The sequence below is a fragment of the Rhynchophorus ferrugineus genome, unplaced genomic scaffold (assembly GCF_030347505.1).
Source record: "Rhynchophorus ferrugineus isolate W39M unplaced genomic scaffold, kcgeb_rfMv2 rfM2, whole genome shotgun sequence".
Taxonomy (NCBI): domain Eukaryota; kingdom Metazoa; phylum Arthropoda; class Insecta; order Coleoptera; family Curculionidae; genus Rhynchophorus; species Rhynchophorus ferrugineus.
Window position 1 is genome coordinate 71545167 of NW_027472581.1, and position 12367 is coordinate 71557533.

Here is a 12367-nt window from a genome sequence, read left to right on the forward strand (position 1 = left end):
ATATGGCGAATAAACTGGAAATGAGTCTTGACGATATTATCAAATCGGGACGAGGTCTTGGAGGTAGACAAGGCAGCGGAAGGTTCGAGAATATCTGGGGTCAACGAAGAGGTGGTAATTCCTGGAGGAGCAGTGCAGGTGTGCAGAGGGGACGTGGTAGAGGCGGCCGTATCTTGGAATTCCGCAGTAGGAAAGTCGTAAATGGTGCTTGGAAGCACAATCACTTTGAAGGTTATGGTCCCCGTAGGGAGGGCGTTGCGCGTGCTGTGGTTCGATCACCAATGGGATTTACAAAACTGCTGATTTCGAATTTAAATTTCGTTGTGTCGGATAACGACATTCAGACTCTTTTTGCTGAATTGGGGCCCCTTAAAAAGGCCGTCGTGCATTACGATAAAACTGGCCGCTCTTTGGGTACAGCGGACATAATCTTTGAACACCGGAGTGATGCCATTAAGGCTATAAAACAATACCATGGAGTGCCTTTGGACGGAAAACCAATGAACATCCAGTTAATCACAAGTGAAACACCAGCTCCACCACGGAAATCCATAGCAGCTGTATTTGGAGGACTACCAGGAAATAGGAAATTTGGGAGTCGCAGAGGAACATCTAGAGGCAGGCCCAGTAGAGGTTTGTAATTGAATTAATTTCCTAAAAAAAGTTAGACAAATAAAATTTAGATTAGTTGATTTTGATAAAGTGGTATATATTTTGATTCTTGCGCATATTATACAAGTTGACAAATATATATTATTTTAATGTCCTTTGAAAATAGCCTTTGTTTAATACATATTAATTATATGACTTTGTCATAGGTTTTGGAGGTAGAGGAGGGAATCAGAGAGATCAGCAACGAAAACCCATAACACCAGAGGACCTAGATGCAGAATTAGATGCTTACATCAAGGAGGGAAGCGAGAACAACATCATCATGAACGTATAGCTGATTGTCATTAAATGTTATTTATTTTTGTATAAGTTTTGAAATGTGCTTTTGCTAAAAAAATTAAATTGTTAATTTGTACCTTATTTTAATTATTAATAACCTAGTAATAGATCACTAAATAAATGGAATAAATGGAAAGATGTAGTAAACTTAGTTTACGATTACTACGCCTTCTGAAAAATTAAAAAATAGTGAAATTGGCGAATAAGCCAGTTAATTCTATATATGTAATACTTGGTTTTTCTTTACCGATTTAAGGAGCTTTATGGATTTACGTAATGATTATATAGAGTCTATAATTAAGCGATGTAATAATCAACAAAACAGTGAATAACTTTCTTAATTCTTATTGCGTGCGTCTAAATTTTCTATTAAGATGCCAGTTGATCAAAGAGTGTGTGTAATATCTTCAAGTTTGGAAAGGTTATACTAGACACATATACAATGTTTAAGATTATTTAATAATGGTATCAATACATATATATAGTCTATTCAAAGTTTTTTTAGTAATGCGTCATGGATATTTGTGACCTCCAAATATCGCAGTGTTGATGCATCAACTCTTTTAGTTTTAGCTCAGTTTGTCTTTGACATATAAGAAAATTCTAATCTAAATAAAATAATTGATCAAAAGTCCTATCATAATGTTGAATAAAGCTGTTAATCTTTATGCGTGTTTGTAATATATAATAGGTCAATTGAAAAGTCCCTGGCCTGACACACTAGTTCTAGCGCTACTGGAATTAAACCCAAATATTTTTTAGTTATCCCTAACCATCAAAAGATTTTGAGATCCTCACCTCAAAAGATCGAGATTTTGCTTCGATATGTGATAATGAATGAAATATGGCTCCATCATTTCACTCCGGAGTCCAACCGATAGTCATCCGAGTGGACTGCACACGATGAACCCGCTCCAAAGCGTTAAAAAACGCAACAGTCGGCTGGCAAGGTTATGGCGTCTGTATTTAGGGATGCGAATAGAATAATTTTCATTGATTACCTTGAAAAAGGAAGGACCATCAACAGTGACTATTGCATACCGTTATTGGACCACTTGAAGGAAGAAATCGCCGAAAAACGGGCGCATTTGAAGAAAAAGAAAATTCTGCTTCGTCAAGACAATGCATCGTGTAAAAAATCAAGAATTGGCCTTCGAATTGCTTCCTCATCCACCGTATTCTCCAGATCTGGCCCCTAGCAACTATTTCCTGTTCTCATATCTCAAAAAAATGCTCGCTGGGACAAAAATGTCATCAAATGAAGAGGTGATCAACCAAACTGAGACCTCTTTTGAAGCAAAGGAAAAATCGTACTACAAAAATGGTATCGAAATGTCGGAGGGTCGCTATAAACAGTGTATCGCACTTGAAGGGAATTTTGTTGAATAAAAAAATTTTGCCAAAAAATGTGGTTTACTACGGTAGGTCGGGGACTTTTCAATAGACGTGTTAAGGTAAACAAGTCAAATTTTTATGGTACGTTTTTTCAATTACCATTTGTAAAATAGCAATCATTTCTGAAATTTATTTCAGATTTCATAACAAGGCTCTTGCAAGTAAAATATAAATATTTAAATTTTTCATGTTTTTTTAAGGATATATTTATACAATGATATGAATTATTATTAGTTATTAATATATATTTAACACATATTTATCATCCAAAAACATTTATATAATAATTAAATTACAAAGAAAACCAGTGCTATTTTCTCGAAACCAAAACCTAAGTCATTCCTATTCCCGCCAATTTTTCCCATTCTCTCTCCAATTTGTTAGTCCGATCCGCGGCTCTTGGTACAACACTCTGTTCATCTCCAAGCGCCGAAATCCATGCGTCGGACACTGGAACTAGGCTGGGGCCATGCGCTTTGAATTACGACATACCATGTCACTACGCTTTTGAACCAATTTTGAAACATAGTTGACACGAGCATAGAACATGTTAGCCGAATTCAGTATCAGAGTAATGCTCAGGTCTATACCCACCCTAAGATATATTGCATAGGCCTAAACAAGCAGTAATCAGAAAGGACTATTCCTACTGAGTTCACTGACCACAGCAGAACTACTCATTCGAACTGCATAACTCTTGTAACCGAATCTGGTTATGCAATATGATGTATTTTCGTTTCCTATTTGCTATTGCTGGAATCTTATGCAGGAATACTTCATTTAATTTTTTCAATTCACCTTGGTAGCAGTTTCATTTAGTTTTATCAGATTGTAATACACAACACTTGCTTATTAATGCAAAGCAAGACTTGGATGGTTCTACTGTACAAATCAATGACTTTTTAAAGCATTTGAGCTTGTAGATTCATTGATCTTTAAGCCCTCTGAAAGTATGTAATTCATTATTTTCGAACTTTTTTAGTCATGGAGGTTGATTTTCGCCATTGACATAAAAATATTTACTTTAAAATCGTCGAAACCAAAATTTTAACCAAAAAATCTAAATTTTCTGAAACTGTTTGATAGGTTCCAGCAACATATTTCTTTGAATAAGACAGAAAAGTTATGAATTTCGAAAAATAAATTTTGAGCGCTCCATAATTGCTGTCTAAGTATACGGTTTAACTCAATAAACTAGCGTAGCTATGAATTGTTCTTATGAAAATATGGCGCTAACATTTGATTATAAGAGAAATAATAGTATATAGTTTGAGAGACCAAAATGCGAAAAATCCTGCTGCTCTCATAATGGGACATTAAAACACTTAATTATTAAGCTACAAAGCGAATTAATTTATATATTGAATATATGACTATATTTATGTATTTTTATTATGTTTAAACTAATTTCAATGTGTAGGTTGTTATGCTAATTCGAATTGGTTTGATTTTTTAATTTGAACATGATTATGCGTGTTTCACTAATAATTAATTCCTATCTAGACCGACTGGAACAACAACATTCGATTCCCTTTGAATTATAGCAGACCACAGGGTATATAATCGTTAATAGCCCGGTCATTAACTGTGTTTAACGATCATTTTAGCATTAGTTATACATTTGAATAATTGAAAGAACTACATATTTCAGATTATATATATAACAGATTAAAAAACTGACAAAACTGGCAGAATAAATCGGATCTTGCAGACCTATCTCCCTGCTATCTGCGTCATTTAAAAAGTGCTATTAATACGTGTTAGACCACTTTTAAAAATAATCTTTTATAAGAGTAGCAAAGAAATTAAATAAACAAAATTCTAGTATGTATTTCAAAATTACTTCTCTTTTCTACACTCCTTAATAAGTAAATGTGTCATAAAAAATATTTAAAAGTAAACATATAGTATATCTATTAAAACTCCCAATGTACATATTAAAAAGTACTGTGTCGCATCAATTGGACTTTTGATTTACAATGTTTCTCAGTATATAATATAATTTATAGTTATTATCACTAACGAATTAAAGAATTTTGTAGATACTTGACAAAAGGGTCGACCAGTAACAATACAAATAGAATTTTATTGGATGATTTTGTTAACTGTTCCGACACCTCAGGCAGTATTCGGTCTCTTTTTAGCAATCGTAAAATTAAAAGAATTTTATAATAGATTATTTTTGGATAAGAAATATTAGGAATATTAAATGCTTGTTATTAGTATATATATTTTTTAAGATTATTATTTACTATTAATATTACCGTATAAAAAGACATTAAAAATAGAAAAGTAAGTTATTTAATAATGATGCATTAATACCTATATACATTGTTCAAAGAGATAGGAAGCCCTAATATCAGTTGTGCATCACCCATTGGCAATAAAATAATGTTATATAAAGAATACTTTATGAGTAGGATAGATTGTACCAATAAATTTATATAAGCTTAAAATAAAATGATTAAATACATTAAATGGTTAGAAATATAAAAATGTGAATGTCACAATGAGCAACAGTTGTAGACTGGACCACTACCAGTACATGTAGTACTCTTACATTTCTTTATTTCCTTTTCTACATTGACTTAGTAACCGCCAGTCTATTAGTGTCGTCTACAGAAAATTGTTAATGTTTGTTTATAATGTTTAAAAATGATTTTTTTAGTTGGTTGTACAGACAGAACTACCAATATTATTACGCGAAAAGTGATGGAAATAATGGATAATAGTCTTGAAGATATCAACAAATCAAACAATCTGGTACCAAGCCGTGGAGGTAGACTTGGTTTTGGAATACCTTGGATGAATACAAAGTACCCAGCTCACCAAATTTTCAATGCCGACAGATCTCGTCTGGATTAAGATTATTGAGGTAACTTTCATAAGATATTTATTAGATTAGATTAAATCTGATTAGGTTTGTTCATTTAGCAAAGGAACGCGATTTTTACAAGTGCAAATGCAAACATACCTGTTTTGTTCATTACCATTTTCTAAATCAATATATCTATTATTTATCTTAATAAATATATTGCGCGTCCTTTATTTTACGAGTTTGAGTTAGAACTACCTTACCTGCGATAAAACTTATTAATTACATAGATCAGACAGGTATTTGTACGTTCCCTTGACTAAGTATTTAAATGTTCCGTTTAACGAAGACTATGTGAGTAGACTCTTTGATGTGTATGAAGACTGTATAGTAAAGACTGTTTGTGTAGATTGTTTAGTTGCCGTTACCTGGCCTCTGGTTTATTTGCGATTTGGAAAAATTGACCATTGGCAGAAGAGAAGGTGAGTGGCATATACAGTATTAAGTGGAACAGGCGTGGAACACATACCTCCTTAAATAGGTTGAAGTGTTCTAAACCTATTTTACTTAAATTTGCTAAACTAACAATGTAAGATAATTCCTGAGTCAAGGCCAAGAAGTCTAGGTATAAAGACTTAAATTAATGATAGCCTTGGTACACTGAAACTGTATTTAGTACAAATTAAGTATTCCATTAAAGCGGAAAAAGTCTATCTGACACTGCGTGAAACTGTCAGATGTGAGCAAACATTGGTAGTAGTTTCATTTAGTTTTATCAGATTTTAATACACAACACTTGCTTATTAATGCACAGCAAGACTTTATGACCATGAGTATTCTGCTTCAGTGTCGATGTGGATGGTTCTACTGTACAAATCAATGACTTTTTAAAGCATTTGAACTTGTAGGAGCAGATTCGCAGATATCTGTAAACGCCTGGAAATAGATGATTCATTGATCTCTAAGCCCTGTGAAAGTATGTAGTTCATTGTTTTCGAACTTTTTTAGTCATGGAGGTTGATTTTCGCCATTGACATAAAAATATTTACTTTAAAATCGTCGAAACCAAAATTTTAACCAATAAAATTTAAATTTTCTGAAACTGTTTGATAGGTTTCAGCAACATATTTCTTTGAATAAGACAGAAAAGTTATGAATTTCGAAAAATAAATTTTGAGCCCTTCATAATTGGTGTCTAAGTATACTGTTTAACTCAATAGAACAGCGATGAATTGTTCTTATGAAAATATGGCGCTAACATTTGAATTATAATAGACCACAGGGTATATGATTAGCCTGGTCATTAACTGTGTTTAACGATCATTTTTGCATTAGTTATAAATCTGAATAATAGAAAGAACTACATATTTCTGGTATGAGAGTGAAGCATTTTCTGTGATGTCTAAATGTGGCATAGATTAAAAAACTGACAAACTGGCAGAATAAATCGGATCTTACAGACCTATATCCCTGCTATCTGCGTCATTCAAAAAGTGCTATTAAAACGTGTTAGACCACTTATAAAAATAATATTTTATAAGAATAACAAAGAAATTAAATTAACAAAATTCTAGTATGTATTTCAATATTACTTTTGATATTCGTAATAAAATTTAACATATAAATTATTTCGGTTGTCTTTTCTACACTCCTTAATTAGTAAACGTGTCATAACAAAAATATAAATATAAAAAATATGTAATATAAAAAAAATATTTTATATAAATATATAAAAGTAAACATATAGTCTATCTATTAAAACTGCCAATGTACATATTAAAAAGTATTGTGACGGATCAATTGGACTTTTGATTTACAATGTTTCTCGGTATATAATGTAATTTATAGTTATTATCACTAACGAATTAAAGAATTTTGTAGATACTCGACAAAAGGGTCGACCAGTAACAATACAAATAGAATTTTATTGAACGATTTTGTTAACTGTTCCGATACCTCAGGTAGCATTCGGTCTCTTTTTAGCAATTGTAAAATCAAAAGGATTTTACAATAGGTTTTTGGATAAGAAATATTAGGAATATTAAATGCTTGTTATTAGGTAATATATTTATTATGATTATTGTTTACTATTATTACCATATAAAAAGATGTTAAAAAAGAAAAATAAGTTATTTAATAATGATACATTAATGACTATATAGATGGTTTAAAGATTCAGGAAGCCGTAATATCAGTAGTGCATCCATCCATCCATTGACAATAAAATAATGTTATATAAAGAAGACTTTATTTGTAGGATATATTATACCAATAAATATATATAAGCCTAAAATAAAATGATTAAATAAATAAAATGTTTAGAAATATAAAAATGTGAATCTCACAATGAGCAACAGTTGTAGACTGGACCACTACCAGTACATGTAGTACTCTTACATTTCTTTATTTCCTTTTCTACATTGACTTAGTAACCGCCAGTCTCTTATTGTCGTCTACAGAAAATTGTTATTGTTTGTTTATAATGTTTAAAAATGCTTTTTTTTAGTTGGTTATACAGTTTAGTTGTCGGTACCTGGCCTCTGGTTTAGTTGTGATTTGGAAAAATTGTCCATTGGTAGAAGAGAAGGTGAGTGGCATATATTGTATAAATTCGGAACGTGGCACACATGCCACCTTAAATAGGTCGAATTGTTCTAAACTTATTTTACTTAAAGTTGCTAAACTAACAATGTAATGTTCAATTCCTGAGTCAAGGCCAAAAAGTTTAGGTATAAAGACTCAAATTAATAATAGCCGTGGTACACTTAAACTGTATTTGGTGCAAATTAAGTATTCCATTAATTCGGAAAAGTCTATCTGAAACTGCGTGAAACTGTCAGATGTGAGCAAACATTGCGCAAATTGCATAATTAAATAAAGCGGCTAAAACACCAGTTTGTTAAGAGATCTAAGAAGATCTCCAACAACGAACAGAGAACTAGGTAGTTCCTTAAATAACGCTTTGTATACCGTTTGATTTGTATGAAGTTTTTTTAGTGAAGACTGTGCGTGTATTCTCTTTTGATTTGTATGGAAACTGTTCAGTGAAGACTGTGTTTGCTGCTTGATTTGTATATATACTGTTTTGAGAAGCCTCTTGTGTATACTGTTTGGATTTATTTATAAACAGTTTAGTGAAATTTGTTTGTGTATACTGTATTTATTTATGTGAAAACTGTTTAGTTAGGACAGTGTGTGAATACACTTTAGATTTATATAAAAACATTTTAGTGAAAATTGTGTATATACTGTTTAGATTTATGTGAAAATAGTTTAGTGAAGATAGTGTGTGTATACTGTTTAGATATATATAAAAAAGTTTAGTGAAGTTCGTTTGTGTATAATGTATAGAATTATATGAAAACTATTTAGTGAACTTTGTGTGTGTATACTGTTTAGATTTATATGAAAACAGTTTAGTGAAGATAGTGTGTATACTGTTTAGATATATATAAAAAAGTTTAGTGAAGTTCGTTTGTGTATAATGTATAGAATTATATGGAAACTATTTAGTGAACTTTGTGTGTGTATACTGTTTAGATTTGTATAAAAAAAGTTTAGTAAAGTTCGTTTGTGTATAAAATATAGATTTATATGAAAATTATTTAGTGAACTTTGTGCGTGTACACTGCTTAGATTTATGTGAAAACAGTTCAGTGAAGATAGTGTGTGTATACTTTTTAGATCTACATAAAAAAGTTTAGTGAAGTTCGTTTGTGTATAATGTATAGATCTATATGAAGACTGTTTAGTGAGCTTTGGTTGTGTATACTGTTTAGATTAAAAATGTATATAAAAAAAATTTAGTGAAGTTCGTTTGTGTATAATGTATAGATTTATATGAAAACAATTCAGTGAATTTTGTGTGTGTATACCGTTTAGATTTATGTGAAAACTGTTTAATGCAGATAGTGTGTGTATATTGTTTAGATTTATATGAAAAATATTTAGAGAAGTTCGTTAGTGTTTAATGATTATATTTATATGAAAACTATTTAGTGAGCTTTGTGTGTGTATACTGTTTAGATTGATGTGCAAATAGTTTAGTGAATGTAGTGTGTGTATACAGTTTAAATTTATATACAAAATTTAGTGAAATTCGTTTGTCTTTAATGTTTATATCTATATGAAAACGATTAATGAAGTCTGTGTGTGTATACTGTTTAGACTTATGTGGAAACAGTTTAGTGAAGATAGTGTGTGTTTACTGTTTAGATATATATAAAAATAATTTAGTGAAGTTCGTTTGGGTATAATGTATAGATTTATATAAAAACTATTTAGTGAACTTTGTGTGTGTATACTGTTTAGATTTATGTCCAAATAGATTAGTGAATATAGTGTGTGTATACTGTTTAGATGTATATATAAAAAAAGTTTAGTGATGTTCGTTTGTGTATAATGTATGGATTTATATGAAATCTATTTAGTGAAATTTGTGCGTGTATACTGTTTAGATTTATGTGAAAACCGTTTAGTGAATATGGTGTGTGTATACTGTTTAGATTTATACAAAAAAGTTTAGTGAAGTTGGTTTGTGTATAATGTGTATATTTATATGCAAACTATTTAGTGAACTTTGTGTGTGTATACTGTTTAGATTTTTGTGAAGAGAGTTTAGTGAAGATAGTGTGTGTATACTCTTTAGATTTATATAAAAATTTTTAGTGAAGTTCGTTTGTGTATAATGTATAGATTTATATGAAACCTATTTAGTGAACTTTGTGTATGTATACCGTTAATGTTTATGTGAAAACTGATTACTGAAGATAATGTGTGTATACTGTTTAGATGTATATAAAATAAAGTTTAGTGAAGTTCGTCTGTGTCTAATGTATAGATTTATATGAAAACTATTCAGTGAACTTTGTGTGTGTATACCGTTTAGATTTATGTGAAAACAGTTTAGTGCAGATAGTGCGTCTATAATGTTTAGATTTATATGAAAAAAATTTAGTGTTGTTCGTTTGTGTTTAATGATTATATTTATATGAAAACTATTTAGTGAACTTTGTGTGTGTATACTGTTTAGACTTATGTGAAAACAGTTTAGTGAAGATAGTGTGTGTATACTGTTTAGATATATATAAAAGAAGTTTAGTGAAGTTCGTTTGGTTTGGTTTGGTATAAATGTATAAATTTATATGAAAACTATTTAGTGAACTTTGTGTGTGTATACTGTTTAGATTTATGTGAAAACAGTTTAGTGAATATAGTGTGTGTATACTGTTTAAATTTATATAAAAAAAGTTTAGTGAATTTCGTTTGTGTATAATGTGTATATTTATATGAAAACTATTTAGTGAACTTTGTGTGTGTATACCGTTTGGATTTATGTGCAAACAGTTTAGTGAATGTAGTATGTGTATACAGTTTAAATTTATATACAAAATATAGTGAAGTTCGTTTGTGTTTAATGTTTATATTTATATGAAAACTATTTAGTGAACTTTGTGTGTATACTGTTTAGATTAATGTGAAAACAGTTTAGTGAATATAGTGTGTGTATACTGTTTAGATGTATATAAAAAAAATTTAGTGAAGTTCGTTTGTGTATAATGTATAGATTTATATGAAAACAATTCAGTGAATTTTGTGTGTGTATACCGTTTATGTGAAAACTGTTTAATGCAGATAGTGTGTGTATATTGTTTAGATTTATATGAAAAATATTTAGTGAAGTTCGTTAGTGTTTAATGATTATATTTATATGAAAACTATTTAGTGAACATTTTTTTCTGTATACTGTTTAGATTTATGTGCAAACAGTCTAGTGAAGGTAGTGTGTGTATACAGTTTAAAATAATATGCAAATTTTAGTGAAGTTCGTTTTTGTTTAATGTTTATATTTATATGAAAACTATATAGTGAACTTTGTGTGTGTATACTGTTTAGATTTATGTGAAAATAGTTTAGAGAATTTAGTGTGTGTATACTGTTTAGATGAATATAAAAAAAGTTTAGTGAAGTTCATTTGTGTATAATATATAGATTTATATGAAAATTATTCAGTGAACTTTGTGTGTGTATACTGTTTAGATTTATGTGAAATCAGTTTAGTGAAGATCGTTTGTGTATACTGTCTAAATTTATGCGAAAACAATTTAGTGAAGGTAGTGTGCGTATACTGTTTAGATTTATATAAAAAAAGTTTAGTGAAGTTCGTTTATGTGTACTGTATAGATTTATATGAAAAGTGAAGTGAAGTGTTTAGTGAAGATTGTTTACTGCAAACTGTATAGAGTGCAAGAAGGTGTGTGAATACTGTTTAGATATATATTAAAACAATTTAGTGAAATCTGTGTATTTATACAGTATAGATATATGTAAAAACAGGCTGGTGAAGATAGTGTGTGTATATACTTTAGACTTATATAAAAACAGTTTAGTGAAGCTTGTTTGTGTATACTGTATAGAATGGTTTTATGCATGGTGTGTAATGAAGATTGTTGAGAGGATGTTGTTTATTGAAAAAATATTTAGTGAAGTGTTGTCTCTAGAATGTGTAGTTTGCATGAAAATGCATTAGTGAAGGCCGCGTATTAGAACTGAATGGTTTTCATACTCAGTGTGCAATGAAAATTTTTGAGTGAATGTTGTTTATTGTAGAATATTTATTGAAGTGTGTGGGTATAATATATAATTTTCATGAAAAGGGTTTAGTGAAGGCTGCATGAGAAAACTGAATGTTTTCATGCACACTGTGTTATGAAAATTGTAAAGTGAATGTTGTTTAGCGAGGAGTGTTTAGTGGAGTGTGTCTGTATATTGCTTGATTTACATGAAAACGGTTTCGTTAAGGCTGCGTTTGAAGCCTGAATTGTTTTCATGAACACTGTGTAGTGAAAAATTTGAGTGAATATTGTTTACTGAGGAATGTTTAGGGAAGTACGTTTATGTACTGTTTGATATGAATGAAAACGGTTTAGTGAAGGATATGTGGGAAAACCGAATGGCTTTCATTCACACTGCGTAATTAAAATTGTTGACTGAATGTTGTTTATTGTAGAATATTTAGTGAAGTGTGCATGTATAATGTGTAATTTGGATGGAAAGTGGTTATTGAAGGCAGCGTTTGTAGCCTGAATTGTTTTCATGCACACTGTTTAGCGAAAAATTTGAGTGAATGTTATTTGCTTATGTGAAAACAGTTTAGTGAAGATACTGTTTAGATTTATATAAAAAAATTTAGTGAAGTTCGTTTGT

The 12367-nt window shown here is 30.2% G+C and overlaps 2 protein-coding genes across 3 annotated transcripts in view; one reads left to right on the plus strand and one right to left on the minus strand.

Moving 5' to 3' along the window:
• LOC143190354 (orexin receptor type 2) overlaps positions 1 to 12367 on the minus strand; it is a 419319-nt gene that overhangs the window by 201135 nt on the left and 205817 nt on the right. The window lies entirely within an intron of this gene.
• Positions 3 to 946, plus strand: LOC143192012 (aly/REF export factor 2-like). Its single transcript, XM_076397472.1, has 2 exons — positions 3 to 633; positions 828 to 946. The coding sequence occupies exons 1-2, from the start codon at positions 3 to 5 to the stop codon at positions 944 to 946; spliced, it is 750 nt and encodes a 249-aa protein (XP_076253587.1).

Excerpts from the sequence above, each read along its gene's own strand:
- LOC143192012 (XM_076397472.1), top strand. The coding sequence starts at position 3 with ATGGCGAATAAACTGGAAATGAGTCTTGACGATATTATCAAATCGGGA. Across the intron at positions 634-827 it reads TAGAGGCAGGCCCAGTAGAG|GTAGAGGAGGGAATCAGAGA; the intron begins GTTTGTAATTGA and ends TAGGTTTTGGAG.